General features: G+C 43.5%; 1 protein-coding gene across 1 annotated transcript in view; it reads left to right on the plus strand.

Moving 5' to 3' along the window:
- The first annotated feature begins 984 nt into the window (after window positions 1–984).
- Acadl (acyl-CoA dehydrogenase long chain) overlaps window positions 985–22,576 on the plus strand; it is a 30,541-nt gene continuing 8,949 nt past the window's right edge. The window contains exons 1-8 of the mRNA XM_038338959.1: window positions 985–1,127; window positions 8,586–8,741; window positions 10,137–10,274; window positions 10,720–10,884; window positions 14,686–14,752; window positions 17,746–17,910; window positions 18,458–18,559; window positions 19,896–20,009. Coding sequence (XP_038194887.1) covers window positions 1,051–1,127; window positions 8,586–8,741; window positions 10,137–10,274; window positions 10,720–10,884; window positions 14,686–14,752; window positions 17,746–17,910; window positions 18,458–18,559; window positions 19,896–20,009 — 984 coding nt within the window. The 5' untranslated portion in view covers window positions 985–1,050. The remainder of the gene's footprint in view (window positions 1,128–8,585; window positions 8,742–10,136; window positions 10,275–10,719; window positions 10,885–14,685; window positions 14,753–17,745; window positions 17,911–18,457; window positions 18,560–19,895; window positions 20,010–22,576) is intronic.

Raw genomic sequence — 22,576 nt, forward strand, 5'->3', positions numbered from 1 at the left:
ACTATCCTGAGTTTGGAAGCCAAGCTCTAGGGGATGGGAGACAAGTAGATCTCTGGAGCTCACTGGCCAGACAGGCCAGACAAATCTATAAGCTCTGGGTTTACTGAGAAACCTGATGAAGACTACTGACATAGACTGTTAATTCCATGTGCATGTGCGCACACACACATGCACACACACACACACACATGCACACACACCAAGATGTATATACACACCTACATACACACAGAAAATAATAAATATAATTTAAAATATTTTTAAAAATTAAAAGAGCGAACAAGACTTCATGCCTTCCCAGATTGTTGGTTCTATGAAGTACTAGAGTTTCCTTTTAAACATTTCTGTATGTCTTCCTTTCAGAAAGCTGTCAGTCGTTGGTTTCTAACCCAAAATATCTTTCTCTTTCAATATTTCAGATTCGGTGACTGTTCTTGAATTAGAAAGGCCCCTTACTTTGCCTCCTTAGAAATCTAATCTGGTCATTCTTGGAGTTCAAATCCCTCTCATCCTAATGTCAAATTCATACACTTAATTACCACAAATTTCGTTGAACTTTTAAAAAGGAAAGAAAAGAAAAAGAAACGACTCTATACGCTTATACGAGTTCAAGTACTATTGGAGAATTAAACCAACTGTTAAGTCCCCCTCCCCCGTATCAAATATATTTCCCCCTCATGGTAGCTACAAACTTTAGCAAGGAAAAAACAAAATAAAACAAAAAGCCGGCATAATCCTTTACAGAGAGCATTCATATAGTTGGCTATGTGAAGTGAGCCCTCCAGTGTTAGGAAATGGATTTCCTGCACATTTTCGTGCAGATCTTTGGGGTGTTTGGGTGCTCCACAAAGCGGTCAGGACCCTCTGGGGAGCCCTCCCTCACTCAGTCCCGGGGCGGGACGGGGATGGCGCAGACCCCGCCCGAGCTGGCGGCCCCGCCCGGCGGCCGCAGTTGGCTGTCCCCCCGAGGCCCGCCCCGCCGCCCGGCTGTCCCGCCTGCGTCCGCGGCGCTGCGGAGCCCGAGCCCAGTCCTCCGCCGGCTGTCCCGCCATGGCTGCGCGCTTGCTGCTCCGCTCCCTGCGCGTCCTGAGCGCCCGCTCCGCGCCTCGCCCGCCGCCCTCCGCCCGGTGAGTGCGGGTCCAGCCCGGGGTGAGGGCAGCGGGGGGCGCGGCGTTCCGGAGATGGGGTGTGGGTGTGGTGAGCTGAGGCCGAGCCGGGGCTGCGCGACGCTCCCGGGGCCTTCCCTCCGGAACCTGGAGCTGCCCGTTGCGGCGCGAACTCGGGGTGTCACCACCCCGCTGCCCGCCACGGACCTCCGCGCCCCCAAAGGCAAAGCTCCGGCTGAATGCTCGCTCCGGGCCCCGCCCCGCGTCCTACCGGGTGTCCCGGGGACCGGCTTCCCCAGCTTTGCCCCAAGCGGAGGCGGTCACATTTCGGGCGCGCTGCCACCGTGTAGCTGAGGCCTTTGGCCCACTTGGAACAGGCTGGCGACTGTCAAACCTGACCGTGAACTTGGGACTCTGTGCGGAGTCGCGGGCCGGAAGACGGCTGCAACATTAATAATTCCGACTCCAGCGTCCCGGTGTGGGCCCCATCTGATAAATTAGCTGTAGATTTATTAGCAAATCCTTAAACTGATTACCTGTAGAGGGATTAATAAGCAGCTTGGAAGAGCTTTATGGACTATTAAGGGTATTTATGTTGAGATCAAAAGTTTTACCTATCCTAAAACCCATTCATTGGATAAAGCAAACTGGAAACTCAAAGCCTTGTTAATTAGGGAGGCAGGACATTTAAATGCACTAATTAGCACATTGTTGTGAAGTACCATAAAAGTGTGGTAATGCTTACCCATGGGGTTGGGGGGGGAGGAGACGAAAGAGTTCCAAGGACTTTAAGAACGGAATGTTTTCTAGTCTCAAGAACGCTATGAAAAAGCGATGTTCTGCCTTTTTTGATCAGGTCTTTTTCGCGCTCTTAAACTTAAAGACCGCCCATAAGGTCTTATTTTGATTCACTTATGGGGAGGAACTACCTTGGAGACTTTTGGAAAACAGTCAGGAGCTACAGTTTTACCGTCATAGGTTTCGTAAACTTTTACGAGCATTATGATGAACGATGTTGTTGAAAGCCGCCTGATTCTGCGTTTATGGAATGAGGCCTAGGTGAAGCAAAGAGCAAGTACTTATAGCCAACTCCCAGGGCCTGACTGTGCTATTTCGTTTCTTCCTCCTTGCTTTTATGTAAATGAGGCTTTAAAGAGGTAGCGCACTGGCCGGGACATCGTAGGAATTTGAAGCCTGGTTTGAGTTACTTGGTGAGACCCTGACTTAAAAGGCAGAGAAAACAATAGACAAACTTGAAGTTTGTTGATTTATTCAGTACAGGTGTCTCAAAACTGAAAATAGGTGTTCCAACAAACTTAACTGCCAAGTGAATGTTTTGGTTTCTGTCCACTGCGCCTTCCCTTCAGCGCTTTTGCCTGAACTGGGGAACGTTTATGTCTGGTGCGTCTCTTTCTCCGTGCTTAGAAATATTTCAGAAATTTTCATGTAATATTTTAAGATCCAGGCAGACTTACACATAAATTCTGTCTCTGTATTGTTAAACGATCCCACGTAAATCTAAGAAGCACAGTATCCTGATCCTAGCATTCTTTTTATGTGGAGGGAAGACCAATGTATGGGAAAACTGTAGGGAAGAACAGGTACTTTAAAATGTTTAGCCAGGTGGTGGTGGTAACGCACGCCGTTAATCCCAGCCCTCAGGGAGGCAGAGGCAGGTGGATCTCTGTGAATTCAAGGCCAGCTTGGTCTACAGAGTTAGTTCCAGAACAGCCAGAGAATGACACAGAGAAACCCTGTCTCAAAAAAAAAAAAAAAAAAAAAAAAAAAAAAAAAAAAAAAAAAGGTTTATCAAATAGCAACATAAAGTGAACTTATGTCTCATTGATATGGTTGTGATCTATGTGGCCATCTGCAAGTCTTGTGCCCTGTTCCCTCTGGGCTTTTGAAAATTTGGCCACCAGTTTGGTTCCTCTAGTGAGGTTTAGGAGGGGCCCTGCTGTGTAGACATTTCCAGTTTGGTTTCTCTTCTTTGTGTTTGTGGTTCAAATGTGAGATCTCAGCTTCCTGCCCCAGCCGCGTTTACTGCCGCGCTTTCCCTACCAGGATGGCGAAAGGCCTTCATCCCCCTAGAACTATAAACCCAAATAGATCATTCTTCTATGGCGATGGTATTTTAGCAACAGAAAAGTGGGTAATATATATTTTCATTATCCACTCATCTGTTGTTGGACTTGTAGGCATATTTCATTTTCTGACTTTGAGTACAGGAGCAATGAATGGGTGTAAGAATCTCTGTGTTACTTTGGAAATCAGCATGGCAGGTTCTCAGAAAATTGGGAATCAATCTTCCTCAAGACCCAGCTCCTCAGGGCCCAGCTATACCACTCTTGGGCATATACCAAAGGATGCTCAATCAAACCACAATGACCCTTGCTTGCTCAACTGTGTTCATAGCAGCTTTATTCATAATAGCCAGAACCAGGAAACAACCTAGATGCCCCCAAAATGTGGTACATTTACACAATTGGAGTACTACCCAACTGTTAAAAACAATGACATCTAGAAGATTAAAGGCAATGGATAGAACTAGAAACTGAAGTAACCCAGACCTAGAGAGACAAACATGGTGTGTACTCACTCATAAGTGGATATTAGCTGTAAGTAAAGAATAGCCATGCTGCAATCCATAGCCCCAAAGAGGCTAGGTAACAAGGAGGGCCCAAGAGGGGGACATATGGATCTCCCTGGGCCGAGGGGGATGGGAACATGAGGGATCAGGTTGGGGCGTGGATGGAGGGGGAGAGTTCTGAAAGAAATGACTGGAAAGGAGGTGCATTTTGGGACCAGGCAGAAACCTGTGGCCAGGGAAACTCCCCCAAATCTATAAGGATGACCCCAGCAAAGGCTCCTAGCAATAGTGGATTCAGAAACCTAAAACTGCCATCTCCTGTGATCCGATTGGTGACCACTCCATTTATCATCAGAGAGCCTTCATTCAGTGACTGATAGAAACACCGCCAAACATTATCCCTAGCTCAGGAAATCCTGCTGAAGAGAGGGAAAAAGGATTGGAGGAGTAAGAGTCAAGGAAACCACGAGAAAACCCACAGATTCAACTAACCTGGCTCATAGGAACTCAGAGTCTGAACCAACAACCGTGGAGCCTACGTGGGACTAACCTAGGCCCTCTATGTATATGTGACAGTTGCATAGCTTGCTCTACTGTTAGGACTCCTAATAATGGGAGCAAGGACTGTCCCTAATGCTTTGACTGGCTTATGGGAACCATTCCCTCACAATGGATTGCTTTACTCAGCCTGAATACAAGGGAGGTGCTTAGTCTTCCCACAACTTGGGATGCCATGCTTTGTTGATACTCATGGAAAGCCTGACCCTTTCTGAACGAAAATAGAGGAGGAGCGGGGAGGGGAGGTGGAGGGAGGGCATGGGAGGAGGGGGAAGGGGAAACTGTGGTGTGTTTGGGATATAAAATAACTAAATTAAAAGAAGAAACAAAGAAAAAGAATCCGTGATAGGATACACATCTCTGGGCATATGAGCGGGAGTGGCATGGCTGGGTCATATGGTAGTTCTGTTTCTAGTTTTCTCTCTTACTTTCTTTTCTTTAAGGAAACTCTACACTGTTTCCACTTTCTGATCACTAGCAGTATATAATGGTTTACCCACAACCCAGCCCAGGGGTAGTTGTCCTTTCGTGTTCTTTTGTTGTTTTGTGTTTGTTTTTTCAAGACAGGGTTTCTCTGTGTTGCCCTGGCTGACCTGGAACTCACAGAGATTTACCAGCCTCTGCCTTCAGAGTGCTGGGATTAAAGGTGTGGGCCACCACGCCCAGCCTGTCATTTTGTATTCTTGATGGTCCTGGTGACTTGAGGTAAGGTAGAATTTAAAAATAGCTTTTAATTTGCATTTCCCTGATGGCTGAGGACATTGAACACTTCGTTAGGACTTTACTTTTTGGCGTGTATTCTTTTGACATCTTTCTATTGTTTCATAATCCATTTTGTAATTGGGTTGCTTGATTTATTTTGTATCTCCTAGACACTAAGCCTCTGTCAGATGTAGAGTTGGCAAAGATTTTCTCCATTCTGTGGGTGGCTGCCTCCAGTTGATTGACAGTTTTCTTAGTTGAACAACGCCTTAGTTTGATGAGGTCACATTTGTTGGTGGTTAATCTTATTCCTGTGCTCTGTGCTACCAAAGTCCTATTTAGAAAACCCTGAACCATACCTGTGTGTTAAAGCATACCCTGATGTGGGAGGGTCTTCTGTCTATGTGTTACTTTCATTGGTTAATAAAGAAATTGCCTTGGCTTTTTGATAGGGCAGAATTTAGATAGGTGGAGCAGACCGAACAGAATGCTGGGAGAAAGAAAGCAAAGTCAGGCAACCGCCTTGAAGCTCCGGCCCAAGATGGACGTGGATTAGAATCTCCAGACCCTGTGGTGATACACAGATTACTAGATATGGGTTAAAGCAAGATATAAGAGTTAGCCAAGAAGAGGCTAGATATAATGGGCCAGGCAGTGTTTAAATGAATACAGTTTGTGTGTTGTTATTTCCGGGGCTAAGCTAGCCATGCCGGAGCCGGGTGGGACGAAAAGCAGGCCAGTTCACCTCTTCACTACAGTACCCTCTTTTTCCTATGGGAGCTTTGAGATACTGATCTTAAATTGAGGCCCATGATCCATTAGGAGTTTAGCTTTGTGCCTGTTCAGAGATGAGAATCTAGTTTTAGTCCTCTATATGGGTTCCCTGGTGCCATCTTCTGAAGATGCTGTCTTTTCCTCAATGTATGCTTGTTGGCATCTTTACCAGAGATCAGGGAGTTGGAGTTGCCTGCACACGTGTTTGTGTCCCATGTTCTATTGTTCTGTGTGTTTGTGTCCCATGTTCTACTGTTCTGTGTGTTTGTGTCCCATGTTCTATTGTTCTCTATGTGTTTGTGTCCCATGTTCTATTGTTCTGTGTGTTTGTGTCCCATGTTCTATTGTTCTCTGTATGTTTGTGTCCCATGTTCTATTGATCTGTGTGTTTGTGTCTCATGTTCTATTGATCTGTGTGTTTGTGTCCCATGTTCTATTGATCTGTGTGTTTGTGTCCCATGTTCTATTGATCTGTGTGTTTGTGTCCCATGTTCTATTGTTCTGTGTGTTTGTGTCCCGTGTTCTATTGTTCTCTGTGTGTTTGTATCCCATGTTCTATTGTTCTGTGTGTTTGTATCCCGTGTTCTATTGTTCTCTGTGTGTTTGTATCCCATGTTCTATTGTTCTCTGTGTGTTTGTGTCCCATGTTCTATTGATCTGTGTGTTTGTGTCCCGTGTTCTATTGATCTGTGTGTTTGTGTCCCGTGTTCTATTGTTCTCTGTGTGTTTGTGTCCTGTGTTCTATTGTTCTCTGTGTGTTTGTGTCCCATGTTCTATTGTTCTCTGTGTGTTTGTATCCCATGTTCTATTGATCTGTGTGTTTGTTCTGCTGCCATCACTGTGCTGTTTCTATTACGATGGCTCTGCCGTATAACTTGAGATAGGTGCTGATGCCTCCAGCAGTTTCTTTTGTTCAGGATTGCTTTGGTTATCCTTGTTGTTTTGTGCCTCCATATATTTTTTCCTCCAATATAAAATATATAAAATAAATTTTAGCATTTCTTCTATTTCTTTGAAAAATAGCCCAGGAATTTTTTTGTTGGGGTTGCATTGAATTTGTAGATTGCTTTTGATAGAATAGGCATTTTCATAATATTAATTCTTCTGAGCTATGAATATAGGTAGCCTTTCCGTGTTCTGTCATCCTGGGTTTCATTTCTCAGTGTCTTAAGGCTTGCACTGTAGAAGTCTTTTATTTTCTTTGTTAAGTTTATTCCGTGTGTGTGTGCGTGCGTGTGTGTGTGTGTGTGTGTGTGTGTGTGTGTGTGCGTGCGTGCGTGCGTGTGTGTGTGTGTGTGTGTGTGTGTGTACTGTGAATGGACTTGTGCCCTGTTTTCTTTTTCAGTATGTTTGTTAATGGCATATAGGAAACCACTGAATTTTGTGTGTTAATTTTGTATCTTGCTACTTTGTTGAAGGTGTTTATTAGCTCTGAGAGGGTTTATGCATTTTTTTGGTAGTCTTTAAGGTTGCGAGTAGAGATACTTGAATTTCTTTTTCTACTTAGGTCCTATTTATTTTGTTTTCTTGTCTTATTGCTTAGCTAAGTTTTCAAGCACTGTATTAAATAGTAGAGAGAATCACTGTCTTGTTTCTATTTTAACAGGAATGGTTGATTTTTTTTCTATGTTTAGCATGATACTGACTATAGGCTGTCATATATAGTCTTTGTCCTGCTGAGGTATGCTCCTTCATCCCTATGACTTTTTTTATGACTTTTACCATGAGGGGGTCTGTGCTCTTCCAGAGCTTGGTCTTTAACTAATCTTTATCTGGTTTGGGTATTAACTTGTTTCAGAAGCAAGTATTAATGTTTTATCAAAAGTTCCTAAGTAATTTAAATCATCAGCTCTACTTTGTGTAATTAAGAAATGGATCTTTTCTAGAAAAAGACTAATGAAAAAATGGGTCGACCCAAGAAAGAGATAAACCTAAATTAGAACTTAACACACAGCAGAAAAAAGTTTTCTCTACATTTTAATATGAATTAACTTTTTGAGAGACCCAGCATTGGCACAAATTGGTGAAAACCAAGACTTACTTACTAGAAAGCAGCAGCAATGGGGTAGAGGGCAGCTAGTGAGCACTGGGGTCTCATCGCGGCCTTAAAAGGGAAGAACTTCATGTCTGTTGCCGTATGCAGCTGCCTTGCTGTTCAGGCTCATGTGATAGCCACAGGATTCCAGAACTTCTCTCTATTGATGACTGGCCAGGTTGGCTACCATGTTGCCATCACCTGTATGTTGTAAGAAAGGTTCAATCCTTAGACCCTCATAAGCATGGTGGCCAATCTCTTGTGTGACACACGCTTTGACCTTTACTAAACTAAGACTGGAAGATCTTTAAGTCCTTCGTTGGCTCTCTGGAGCTCTTTGGCTACCCAGTAGTGGGCTTTATGTCCGATGGCAACTGTTTTGAACAAATGTATGGGATGTGTGCCTCTCTCTAAGAGTCCAAGTAGGATCCAGCATACCTGCTGAAACCAGCTCCCAAGCCATGCTGAATGCATGGCAATGAACACACTGTCAGTTTTCTACTGTTATTCTATTGTGGTGCTCGACTTTTAGGTTTAGTCCATATGCTGTTTGGAAACAGTGTACTCACCTAGCTCACATCTGCCATTAGAGCGTGGCATGCTCCACCTTGCAGACTTCTGAATGGAGACAGTTGAACTGGGACAAAGTGCTGTTTTCTTTTCAGTTGTTGTGGGAGGGTGGTGGAGGAGGTTGACGGGATCCAGGAGGTGAGGAGGTCCTGCCGGAAGCATATCTCAGGGTTCCATGTTATTCACTGGCATTCATTTGGATATCAAGAGTAAAGGTTGATTTAATCTTCCTAATGCATGTTTCTTCAAGATGTTCTCATTCTGGAGCAGAAGCACGCCTGGAAACCCCTTCCGCTAAAAAATTAACTGATATTGGAATCAGAAGAATCTTTTCCACGGAGCACGACATTTTCCGGGAAAGCGTAAGGAAGTTTTTCCAGGAAGAAGTGGTTCCGTACCATACAGAGTAAGTGCCCTGCTTCCCCACTAGAAGGTGACACAGGAAAGGACCCTTTCCGAGGAAGCCATGCGCGGGACGCAGAGAGTGCTGTCTTTGCCTGCTCACTGTTGTTTACTGTAATACTGCTGAGATCATAGGTATCTAGGTTTGGTAAATATTTTATTAATACTGTTACTATTATTAATTTTACTTTCGAGTCCTCATATATCACTCCATATACCCGACTGATCTTGAGTTCTTGGACACAAATATTTTCTGCTCAGGTGCCGGAGTGTGTGGGGCTACAAGCTTGTGCCGTCATATTTGGCCTTGTAAAGTGTGTCATTCAAGAATGAGAAAGTTTGTGGATTTACAAGGGAACCCAAGAAAAACATTTAAAAAAACAAGTGAAAAAAAAAAACTTATGGCCAATTGTCAAATCCTTAGTCCACTGGGCACACATGGTATAACCTCTGTGCCAGGTTCATCTCAGTCGGCAGCTGAGTGAACTAATAGAATCTTTCTTCTTCTGATATGAATGAATTAAAGTATGTAAATATTTAAAGGGCAGCATAGTTCCACTTGGTAGGTCATTGGTCACCTCTCAGTATTTTTTACCACTGATTTTGTTTTTAAGAAGTCCTGTAGATTTATTAATGTGTATGAGCATTTTGCTTGAATGCATTTCTGTAGACCTTGTGCATCTTGGGCCTGTAGTTAAGGAACAACTGTGTGGGTGCTAGGGATGGAACCAGGTCCTCTGCTCTTAACCACTGAGCATCTCTTCAGCCCCCTGTACCAGCATCTCTTGATTAATCATTTTATTATTGAACAAAATCTCATTTGTACTAAAATAGAACTTTGTTGTGTTTCAAAATTCACTAATTTTATTACATCGCAAATAGATTTTAAATATTATTTAAGAACAGCTTTTATGAATTTTTTGAGACAGGTCTATGTAGCTCTGGCTGGCCTAGAACTTTCTATGTTGACCAGGCTGACCTCATATTCATAGAAACCCGCCTGCCTCTTCTTCCCAGTGCTGGGATCAAAAGTGAGGACCACCATGCCCAGTTTAAATTCAGTATTTTCAGGAAATATGTGGAAATTAATCTTTCCAAGTCCTGTTAGGGAGATCTCATGGCTATGTGGTGAAAACTAAGCTTGTTCCCTAGAGCATCAAGCACCCATGAGAGCAGCAGGTATACATTATAGGTCTCGTCAGTAGATCAGGAGGGGCAAAAGGTGGCGATGCTGAGGAAGAAGAAAAGGAGAAACGACACAAGAACCATGGAAAGGCCCGTGGCCGTGTCGTCTGTTACCTTAAATTAAGGTCATGTTCCTACCCAAACCTCAAGTGCCTAGTGTGGCCGTTTCCATAATTTTCAAGAAGTTTGTTTGACGTCCAGTTTGTTTTTGCAGATGGGAGAAAGCTGGAGAAGTGAGTAGAGAGGTGTGGGAGAAAGCTGGCAAGCAAGGACTGCTGGGCGTCAACATCGCAGAGAAGCATGGCGGGATTGGTGGAGACTTGTACTCAACGGCCATTACTTGGGAGGAGCAGTAAGTATGGAGACATTTAAAGTGAGGTCTCGTTTTGTGAGCTGTCCTTCAGCCATGGGGCTTAATCATAAAATTCGTGAGGAAAACAGTAGAGAAAGTTCACAAATTGACCGCAGTTGGATTAGAACCCATCCCCAAGCTGTTCGCCATACTAAGACAGCTGCAGTGCTGGGGTAATAGACTTGCAGGCGGTTGGTGTTTAATCTCTTAGTTCATCAGATGAGTGCCTATGGGGCGGGGGCTCCTAAAGCACCATCACCATGTTAGAGCCACAACTTAAAGGTAGTGAAAGCAGAAAGGGCACTTGGGAAGTGATGGGCTTATGAGAAGGCAGCTGTAAAAACCCAGCACAGTGAGACCTTTGTTACGCTAGGCAGTAAACTTGAAAATTAGAGAAACTTAACCAAATAGCTATTTCATGGTTCCACTTTCTTTTTGTTCTAAGAGCATACTCAAACTGCACAGGCCCTGGGTTCAGTCTCCACTCAGATATTGTCATGCCCTATATTGCAAATTATGGCACAAAGGAACAGATTGAACGCTTCATCCCCCAGATGGCAGCAGGCAAGTGCATCGGCGCCATAGCAATGACGGAGCCTGGTGCTGGAAGGTGAGTCAACATCTAGCTGGTTTTAAATTCCCGGAAACAGTATCCTAACAGAAAATATTTCCTAGGTGTACTCCACAGCTCTCCATAAATATGGGTTCTGCATTCATGGATTTATGCAATCTCAGATTGAAAATATTTTCATCTGTATAGAATATGTAAACATTTTTCTTGTCATTAGTCACTAGAAAGCATAGCAAGTATTTATACAATATTTACATTGGCCTGGGTTCTATAAATAATCTGTAAATTAAAATTTAAAGTATGTATGCATATGTATATGGATTCTATGCAGCTATCTGTAGGTTTTTGTAACTGGGAATAGGAGTCCTTGGACCAATTCCCCAAGTCCCTATGTGTACTAGGTGATGGTTGTAGTTTATAGGCGATTCTGAGCTGTATACCAGATGAAAGTGAACACAGCATAATTCACAATGTGAAACTACAGTCAGAAAACAAGCATTTTATATGCAAATAGTGGCAAAACAGTTGTAATATCTTCTATGTTCAAGATATTGTGGTGTAATGAAAACAGTACTAACGAATGAGGTGAGTCTTTAGCAGGATGTATTTTTTTTTAAGTTGGATGTGTTGAGTGGGCTGTTAAAGATGCCTGTTTGAAACTCTTGGACACAGGCTGTGGAGGCTGTACATCTTAAAAAGAAGAGTGCGCGAAACCAAAAATATTTTGAATGAAGAAGAATGTCGAAATGTTGAGAAACAAGGACACATGTATAAGAGGGAAAGATTAGAGAGCTGGGACACACACAGTTTGTTTTGCCGTACGTCAGAGATGGGTTAGGTTTGGCCTCATAGAAAGGTTGCCCTTGCTGGACCCGCGAGGTGACTCAGCAGGTAAAGATGCTTGTGTTACAAGCCTGGCAACCTGAGTGGAATGTGCATAAAGGTGGGAGGAGAAAATGAGCTCCACAAGGTGGGCGTGCCTTGGCATACTCTCTCTCTCTCTCTCTCTCTCTCTCTCTCTCTCTCTCTCTCTCTCTCTCTCTCTCTCTCACACACACACACACACACAGTGATAAAGATGGGAATAATTTTGTAAAATGTTTGCAGTTGCTGGAAACCATTCCGCTTCGCCAGCCCTTCCTCTCCTGTGCCCACAGGTGACTTTGTTGTATTTGCACAATGCTGTGGGGTTTTAGTGTTTGCACACTGAGTTCTCACATCCTTGTTTGGCGATAGTAATTCATGGAAGATAGAGAATTATTATGGCCCCCATGTTAGGACGAAAAACAAAATGAGAAAGTTCTTTGAAAGAAGTATATACAGCAAATTGATGATTACTTTGTATCTGAGATACTATGACGCCAGGCCTGTGATGTGGAAATCCTTTAGTCTCAGTGTTAGAATCAGGAAAACTGAGGTAAACTTGAGGATACTGTGAGGTTCTATCTGTTTAAACCATTTTCCGTGTGTCATGTGTATCATGGCAAATTTAAAGGGCAGCCACTAACCTGTTCCATTACCTTTTCACCTGTTTATGTTTCTACATGGAACAAGCAGGCTTTGTTATTCTTTTATGTGTTTGTGTCTGTCTGTACGATGTCTGTGCATGGGTGTCCATGGAAGCCAGAAGGGGGCATCAGATTCTCTGGAGCTGGAGTTGCTGAGGTGAACTGCCTGGTGTGGGTGCTGGGTCAGAGGAGCCGTCTCTCCAGTCTCTGGAGCAGCTACTTACCATGTACAGATTAGGAACCAATCCTAATGGTGAAAGTTATAACGTTGGAATTTGACATTGTTTAGCTTTTAAATGAGTTTCACTCACATTTTCCGGGCCTAGGAATCCACGTTTGTACGGTACCTTTGGACCCAAATCAGTGTATTAGCTGGGCTATACAGCCCCTCGAGGGTAAAGGGACGAGCTCACTCCTTTCCCCTGTATTTTCCTGGTGGCTTCTAGCATTCCCTGGCTTATTACTGAGGGTCACATTGCTGTCCCCCTCCTGAGGATATCTGTAACATTTAGATCTTATCCATGATAGTCATTCTGCCTCAGAAATCCTTAAGTTGGCCACATCTGCCAGGTGCTTTTCCAGATGATGTAATGGATGTATCCCAAATTGGGACCTGGTGTTTTTGAAATGGTGGGTAGTATTATTTATCCTAATGTAGAAAGTGTTTTTTAAGGACTATGGAGTATAAAAATACAAGAATCACATACAATAACGTAATGTGGACTAGTTATGCACTGTGCTATTCTTTGTAGAGTATTAATGAAAATGAAAAACTCAAGATTGGGTTGGTGAAATGGCTTTGTGGGTGAAGACGCCTGCTACCAAGTCTGATAACCTACGTTTGATCTCTTCTCCTGACTCACATGGTGGAGAAGTGACTCCTAAAAGTTGGCCTCTGACTTCCACATGCATGCTTACACACACATACACAGACAGACAGTCAGATACACACACACACACACACACACACACACACACACACCACTAAATAAAGCATGTAATTTTAAAAAAGCCCTTATGTAAATGAAAATTATCTTATAGGGCCGGGTGTGGTGTATGCCTTTAAACCAGAGACAGGTGAATCTCTCCGTGAGTTCAAGGCCTGCCTGGTTTACAAGCAAGTTCCAGGACAGCTGGAGCTACATAATAGAGAGGCCCTGTCTCAACAGATTATCTCACAGAAAAATATTAGCTATAAAGATCAAAATCATGGTTCTATTTTTATAAAAAAATACATATATTACATATGTGTGTTTATATACATTGGAAAATATTAAAAAGGTTTATTTTAAGAATGTTCATTCAGGAAATAAATTAGTTTTGAAGACCAGGGCTCATGGTAGCCACTTGGAATCCCAGTGCTTGTGAGGCTGAAGCAGGAGGATTCTTAGTTGGAGGACAGGCTGGGCTACATAGTGAATTATAGGACAGCCTAACAATATAGCAAATCTTGCCTCAAAAGACCAAAAGTAAATGGATATATTCTTTGAATAATGTTCTTTTATATTTTTAACTTATGTGTATTTATATTAGTGTGGGTGGATGTGTACATGTGAATTTAGGTTCCCAGAAGGTCAGAAGAAGTTATTGGGTTCCTTGGAAGCTGGGGTTACAGGTGGTTCTGAACCACCTAATGCCGATTCTGGGAACTCAGTCTGGGTCCTCTGGAAGAGCAGCCAGTGCTCTTCACTGCTGATATTTAGAAAGATACACTCCTTTTAGAGTTAGTTTGTTAGGAGGAAGGCAGTTGAAAAATGTTTAACTTTTTAAGATTTATTTTATGTATATGGCTGTTTTTGCCCACATGTATGTATGCATACCACATGTATGACTGGTGTCAATGGAGGTAAGAGGAAGGCGGAACTGGACTTACAGATGACCATGAGCTACCATATGGGTTCTTGGGAGCTAGACCCAGATCCTTTGGAAGAGCAGCAAGTGCCCTTAACCTCAGAGCCATCTCTCTAGCCCCTGTCCTTTAAATGCCTATGTTTTTGATGAAAAGATAGTAATAAGAACCAAATAAAGGCAAATAAGTACATGTTGACTCATAGTTTAGGGAGTTAGCAACCCTTATTAACATGTCACCATTGTCTACTTTGGAGTTCTTAAATATAGTTGGACTTCTGTGAGTCATGCGGAGTCTGGTTAGTTAGTTCATTAAATCTTCATATATTCATCCATGTAAGATCTTTAAAGTATGTCAGATGTATTTTTAGTGCAATTCTGTGACCATTTCTAATATTAGGATTTTTAATTCATGATACTTTATGCAATAGTTTTAACACAATTTGATTATTACCAATTGATTGTTCTTTGTTTTCCATTGTAGTGACTTACAAGGAGTAAGAACAAATGCCAAAAGGTCTGGGAGTGATTGGATTCTCAATGGAAGCAAGGTATGTAAAGAAGAAATTCTCTAAAGCCTGCACATACCTGATGAGATGATCGCTCTAAGGACTTGTTTGATCAAGTGATCTTGTAGATCACTACGAGAATTGTTTGAGTTTTCAGGGTAGTAAGGCATTTACAGTTTTTATATGGCAGAATCTATAGCTAGCCTCTTCTATGTTCCATGTTGTTTGACCTTCTACAAATACTGTGAAGGTTCTTTTAGCTTCCAAATAACTCTTGACAAACCGAAAAGGAGACAGAGAAGAGAGGAGGAGGAGGTGGTGGCAACAGTAATGGAAAAAGGTTCTGTTGCCCCAGAGTGGGACAGATGAACTTAATGCTGATGAAAGACTGGGTGAAGGTGGGTGTGGTTTCCTGCACATCTTTAACCCCAGCGCTGAAGGGGACAGAGACAAGAGGCTCACTGGGGCTTGCTGGCTACCAGCATAGGTGAAAAATGCAAGCACCAGGTTTAAGGAGAGACCCTGCCTTAAAAGAACAAGGTGGAGAGTGACGGAGGAGAAACCTCACACATGTAAACAAACAAATAAATAGTAAGTAAATTTTATAAAAACAAATTAAGAGCGAGCTGGAGAGGTGGCTCAACTGTTAAGAGTCCTAGTCCCTTTTCTGGAGGGCCTAGGTTTCATTACCAGCACCCACATGGTGTAAGTCCACTTCCAGGGCATCTGCTCCTCTCTTCTGGCTCCTGTGGGTACAGCATGCATGTGCACAGACATACATGCAGGAATAAAACACCCAAACATAAAATGGAAAAAAGAAAGATTGAAAGAAAAGGTTTCAAATAAATATCAGAGAGTTTCAAGAGATCTTAAGAGATAAACGCGCAGGCAATAGGATTTCAGGAATCCTCCGGTTCTTCTGAGAATCAACTTACTGATAGACGTGGAGAACTCCTCAAGCAGGTACAGCTGGCTCAAGAGCAAATGCGTGCCCGAGGAGAAATGTTCCAGTGGACTCGGTGTTAAGGAAAGATGTCTGTTTTTAATATAAGACCTGTTTGTGGATGAATTTTCTTGTTTGATTGAATATTATCAGTCTGTGGCTGGTGGGAGATGGTGGACATTGTTATTGTTTGGGCTGTTTGTTTGAGACAGGGTCTTGCTACACAGCCCAGGATGGCTTTGAACTCATGATCCTCCTGTGTTATCTGTCCAAGCATATGCAGCTGTGCTGTGTTTGTTTTTAAATTTTTTTCTATATGCTTTAAGTTAATGCTTTTATCTTTATAAAATCAAATAATATTGTGGTACTGTCATGTTCCTTAAAATCTGATTTTCTAACTTATGTTGTTAGTGTCTAGTAACAGTTTGTGTTCTGACATGAGTAGTTCCTGCACAGGAAAACAGCAGCTGCGGTACAGAATAACTTTGGAAAAATGTGGAGAATTTCTCATTCTTTTCTGTGGTCGTGTGGATTGTGAGTCTCCAAAAGTTGAAGACAGTGTATCTTGTATCCTAGATAGTTTCCTTTTATAGACTGCCATGAATCACTGAATTATTCAAATATACTTTAAGAAGCAGTGTCCTAGCTGTTATGGATATGGAGAGAGGGTGCCTACTATGTTCAAGGCCCTGGTTTTAATGCTGTAGAAACCAGAACACCAAGCCTGGCGTGGTGAAAAGTTGGTGGTACATTAGGAGTGCCTAACTCAATGTGGAGGACTGAGAAGAAGTCTAGGTGATGTGACCTTAGTCCGGCCTAGATGAGGAGTCTCTCTGTCAGTTAGGAAGGGCCTCGTGGGGAGGAAGTGCGGTTTTCAAGGACACGTGTGTGAGACAAGCCTGGCTTCAGGAGAGCTGAGGTGGGGACAGAAAATGGAGACCGCTAAGAGGATAGAAGAGGTAGGAGGAGTAAACCGCCCTCTGTTTGGGAGGAGTTTAATGTACCTGCCCTAATGGTTTGGAGTGGGCTTGGAAACCTAGCTGTTCAAGGATGCTGGAGTGTGGACGTGGTGGATCAGGCTGCCTTTGAACGGCCCCTTTGAGAACCTGATGGGGAATAGCGTTGTAGTGAGAGCTGTTATAGAACCTTGTGCAAGAACTGGTGAGGGTTGGGAAAACAAGGTAATGTCAGCAGGAGAAAAGGAAGTAAACAGACTCAAACGGTAAAGCGGACCAGCGTGAATCATGCCGATCTGAACGTGAAGCAGATGATAGTGTAGTTGATAAAAGCGTCTGCTGCCGTGGAGGGTAAGTCATTATTGGGTAGGAGTATGGGGTGGGAAGGATGTGCTGTGGTCATGAGTCATTTTATGGAATCCAGGTAGGCGTGCAGGTCTAGATCATATCAAGGAATGTGGCTTAACTAGGCTTGGAGGTACACACCTAACTTCTCTTTATTCCCTGCACTTTGGAGGCCGAAGCAGAAAGATTTTAAATTGTAGGCCAGCCTGGGCTACACAAGTTGAGGCTAGCTACCCAGTGAGCTCCTTTCTCATAGAAATGAATAATAGACAACTATGGGGTTTCAGTAGGTGACTAAGCCAGGCAAGGTGCAAAAGGAGGTATCCGATAGCTATAATGCTTTCCTTATTTAGACCATTTTGAAAGTAGTCAATCTTTATTAAAAAAAACAAACAAAACACTACCCCAAACTGTCTTTTCAAAAACCCATCCTTTTAAGAGTATATTTAAATTACTTTTTAAAAGCCAATTCTCTTTTCCTTTCTGTGGCTCTCCTCTAAAATTCAATTTACCAAGTGAATGGGAAGTTTGGTTTTATTCTAGAGCCATAATCTATTCGTTTCCTTTTATTCATCAAATGTGGAGAAATGTGTACACTTTGGTATTGCATGGTGACCCCTTGCTGTTTGCTACCCTTCATTGTGAATAGGCCATTCTGTGTATGCAGATGGGGTAGCCCCTCCTGCCTGTGCTAGTCTTCTTGCACATTTCCCTACTCCCCCTCCCCCAGGATTGGCTTGCTCATACAGCAGAATATCACAGGGCATTACAGTGCATTTGGGTGTTTGCAGGTGTTCATCACTAATGGCTGGTTAAGTGACCTTGTGATTGTGGTCGCCATAACCAATCGTGAAGCTCGATCGCCTGCCCATGGCATTAGCCTCTTCTTGGTGGAGAACGGAATGAAAGGATTTATCAAGGGCCGGAAGCTGCACAAGATGGGAATGAAAGCTCAGGTAGGTGATGGTGTGAATCGGATCTGGAAGTTCATTGTCCACTCTCCGCCAGAAAGCGGATATGGAGCGTCCTTCTGGCATCTTCCCGTGCGGGTTGTCAGGATGCCTTCTCAGAAACAGCAGGGACTTCTGTGATTCCCCTGCTTTGGTTGTGCCCAGCAATGGGAAGGAGTCAGGAAGTTTTGAGTATCTGTTTAAGAAATGGGAACGTTAGCTTTTGTAATTGTAATAACCGTCTGTGAAATTTAGAAAGTTTTGCAGTAATAAGAGTATTTTGGTATATATTACCAGAAAGCATGTTTAATGTGTGGTAGAATTTCTCCCTTCCCAGGACCTAGAGAACTGGACAGTGTCAAGGCCTGAGTGACGGTTGGAGTGCCGAGAGAAAGCCACACGGTGGCTTGAGATGGAATTAGATCAACGCCCTCGCTTATGGCTCCATCTCCACACGTCCATTCCAGTTTGTCTTTGTTTCGTCTTCTGTGGAAATTGTCAGTGTTACTGTGAAACCAATGCACGCATTTTCTGCTTGATCCGTGTTTCTTAGGACACGGCAGAACTATTCTTCGAAGATGTCCGACTGCCAGCTAGTGCCCTACTTGGGGAAGAGAATAAAGGCTTCTACTACCTCATGCAAGAACTCCCACAGGTATTAAATGCCTAACACGGCCATCTTCTGGTTAGAGACTTCCGGTGAGATACTGAACAGAAATAAAGAGCCGTATAGATCCACAACAGGCATCTGAGTATCAAACTGCATATAAAGAAAGACCACTGTTACAGGTCAGATAAGGAAGTAACATTTTTGTTTACAACCAAAATGTAAACAAAGTAAGGAAAACAGGTATTTTATTTCTGTCATTCTTCCTTGCAATGATTCTGGCTTCTTCTTAAGTGAAGGTCTTCTGTAAATTACTGTGACTCAAAGGGAAGAAAGTGTTCAACAGAAAGATCCGTCACATCACAGTCTGTGCTTTGGGGTCGGAATTGCCTAATTGTTGGCGCTTACATGCTGGTGTGAGTGTGTCCACCCGATGGTGGCTACAGAAGCCAGTGGCTCCAGTAGTAGAGTAGAATACAGAAATCCCAGCGTGGTGGAATTCGGCGACTAAAGCTACTTTTGTGCTGATTGGAAGAATTTGCGCTGTGGACTTGAGGATGTTGTGGAACAGTGCTCCATCCGTGCACTAGTGTGTAGTGGACAAGGAGGAAAAGTCAGCTGTGGGTGCTAACTCCGTGTGTGGGTGCAGACAGTGTGGGCGCTAACTCCGTGTGTGGGTGGAGACAGTGTGGGCGCTAACTCAGTGTGTGTGTGTGTGTGTGTGTGTAGACAGTGTGGGCGCTAACTCTGTGTGTGTGTGTGTGTGTGTGTGTGTGTGTGTAGACAGTGTGGGCGCTAACTCCGTGTGTGCGGTGCAGACAGTGTGAGAGCTAACTCCGTGTGTGTGTGTGTGTGTGTGTGGGTGTGTGGGTGCAGACTGTGGGAGCTAACTCCGTGTGTGGGTGCAGACAGTGTGGGCACTAACTCCGTGTGTGGGTGCAGACTGTGGGAGCTAACTCCGTGTGTGGGTGGAGACAGTGTGGGCGCTAACTCCGTGTGTGGGTGGAGACAGTGTGGGCGCTAACTCCGTGTGTGGGTGGAGACAGTGTGGGCGCTAACTCCGTGTGTGGGTGGAGACAGTGTGGGCGCTAACTCCGTGTGTGGGTGCAGACTGTGTGGGCGCTAACTCCGTGTGTGGGTGCAGACTGTGTGGGCGCTAACTCCGTGTGTGGGTGCAGACAGTGTGGATAAAAACCGAGCAGCATGTGCCTTGTGTTAGCTGTGTCACCATCACCACAGACCTGGGAAGCCTTTTCTTAGCACCAAGAAGGAAGTTAAAACATGACCTTTAGTAGTTTGTTAAGGCAATTTTTTTATAGGACTCATTGAAATGGTATGAAAATTGTTTATGTAATAATGCTTACTGCTTAATTTTGGGTTCCAGGAAAGACTGTTAATTGCAGATTTGGCAATTTCTGCCTGTGAGTTCATGTTTGAAGAAACCAGGAACTATGTTAAGCAGAGAAAAGCTTTTGGGAAAACAGTTGCACACATACAGGTGAGTTTATCAAGTCCGTCATCAAGCTGCGTCAGGGTGAAATGCTAAGTGTAATTCTGACGCAGGGTGGCTTTAGAAACATGACAGTAGAGAGGACGCCTAGAGGAGAGTGTAGGAACACCGAGATGAGAGGAGGGCCAACGGCAGATCCCAAAGAAAACTGAGACTTGATGGTGACGTAGAAAAGGAAGATCACACAAGAAGCAGAGGAGGAAAGGAGAAGAGAAAAGGCAGGTCAGGAGAGGCTTGTCGCAGAGGCCAACAGGGAAGACCGGGACGGCGACATGCAAGTTTGGACTCCCTGCTTTCCTGTGTGAACCACACAGTCACCATGCTGGAGGAACTAATCACCAGCGGCTGAGGGTTGACATTAAGTCTGAGCCTTTTAAAGTCGAATGAGCCTGCTGGAGCGGCTTTGTGGAGGGGAGGTAGTAATGGGACATCTGCATAGCATTACAGGAATAACCTTTTGAGCGCTGTGGCCAAGTGTGCTTACGTCCTCACATGGCTCCCGAAATCTCTACTGTCAAGGCAAACTATGTTCTGGAAGAAATATTTTCCTGTTTGTAAACTTTAGAAATTCATCTAATATGCAAAACTGTAAAACTTACTATGAAAAATTCCTGAAGTGTATAAGAGTTGTGTTTATTCAAAAGTAGAAATATTTTTCTGTTTATGAATAATATCAGTACCTACCTTGTGTGATTGCTGTAAGGATTTGATGGGGCAGTGCATTTAAGGTACTTGGAATATTGCTTTCCACGGGCATGTGCATGCATACACACACACAGACACACACACAGAGACATAATAAATAGATCTCTACCCATATTTCCTGAATAATCCACAAAGCATATTATTAGACATTTAACCATAAAGGAAGTAGATCTGTGCTCTTGTTCCATAAAAGAAAAGGATTCCTTTAAAACGCAGTCCTGGGGGCTGGTGAGGCGGCTCAGTGGGTAAATGTACCGGCCACCAAGTCTGGTGACCTGAGTTCGAGTCCCAGAACCCACGTGGTAGGACAGAGCTGACTCCTGAAAACTGTGATCTCAACTCAGGCACTGTGGTATGTTTGTGCCCACATACTACATATACACATACACGCATACAAGAAATAAATGTATATACTTTAAAATATAGTCATGTACTATGACAGTGTATGTATAGCAGTGCAGTCATGAATGATGGACTGCACGGAAGACCTGGCGATGTGCCAGTCATAACATGGTGGCTCCACGTGATGGCGGCGATGCTGGTGTAAGCAGCCAATCAGTCGTGTAGACACACACAGTGCACTCAGGCAGGATGTAATATTTGATAATAAATTTTATTGCTCATGTTTTATGCTATACTTATTGTCACTGTCTCAGGCAGAATTACTTCTTTCATTAAAGGAAGTTTACCTTAAAATACTGTTACACCAGCGGAATCCTCAGACTCCGTTATTCACCATGTATCTTGCCTGTCAAGATGCTCCGCCGAACATCTGACCTGTACCGATTAGGCTCACACGATGGTGAAGTTGTTTAATGGCCTATTTGATGCACCTTGTTAAGCAATACATAACTATATTTTATTTTCATAACAAAAGATAAATATGCCTGTTTTTCAAAGCATGGGTTGTGTTACCCTCCTACAAAACACACGTAGTTCACTAGATTTTCAGTAGGTGGCAGTAGTAATCTTCAATCAGCGGCTCTCAGCCTGTGGGCCACGACCCCTGGGGTCGAGTGACCTTTTCACAGTGATCAAATATCAGCTATCCTACATATCAGATACTTACATTTCGATTCATCAGAGTAGCAAAATTACAGCTATGAAGTAACAATGGAAAATTTTATGGTTGGGAGTCACTACAACGTGAGGAACTCGGTTGAAGGGTAGCAGTGTGAGCAATGCAGAGAGCCACTGGTCTCGATACTTGTGTGGGGTTGTGTGTATGCTGTGTGGGGTAAGCACGTGCACGAATGTGTAGGTCAGTGCGCTTGTGTAGACGTGTATGAGGGCCAGGGGTTGATGCAGTGTGTTCCTCCACAGCTTTTCGGCTGTTTGTTGAGACAAGGTTTCTTACTGAACCTGACACTGTTTTGGCTAGAGTGGTTGGCAGTGGACCCCGGCAGTCTACCTGTCTGTGTGCCCACCGTGTGCAGATGGATTCCAGGGACAAACTAGCACACCTGGCTTTTTTGTGGGTGCTGAGAATCCAAACCCAGGTCCTCATCCTTAAGTAGGAAGCTGTTCACTCCCTGAGCACCTCACCAGCTCCCTAAGGTTCATATCTTTATGTAAAGTTCTATTGTTTTCCTAGTAAGAATATGTTGGGATTTCTTTCAATTTTCTTTTGTACGTTTTTTAAAAATATTTTCATAATTCAAGTTAGAAATGCATGCAGTAACACAGATGACTAATACTTCCCTATTATCTTTTATTCTAGAGCTGACCGCGCTCTGGTTCTAGTAACTGAAGTTGATAACCTGTACATACCATGCTACACTTGGCCAAATGCTACTTTAACATAATTATATTTCCTTTCTTTCTATAAGTCTTGAGTCTTGAACGTTTGG

The sequence above is a fragment of the Arvicola amphibius genome, chromosome 8, assembly GCF_903992535.2.
Source record: "Arvicola amphibius chromosome 8, mArvAmp1.2, whole genome shotgun sequence".
NCBI lineage: Eukaryota > Metazoa > Chordata > Mammalia > Rodentia > Cricetidae > Arvicola > Arvicola amphibius.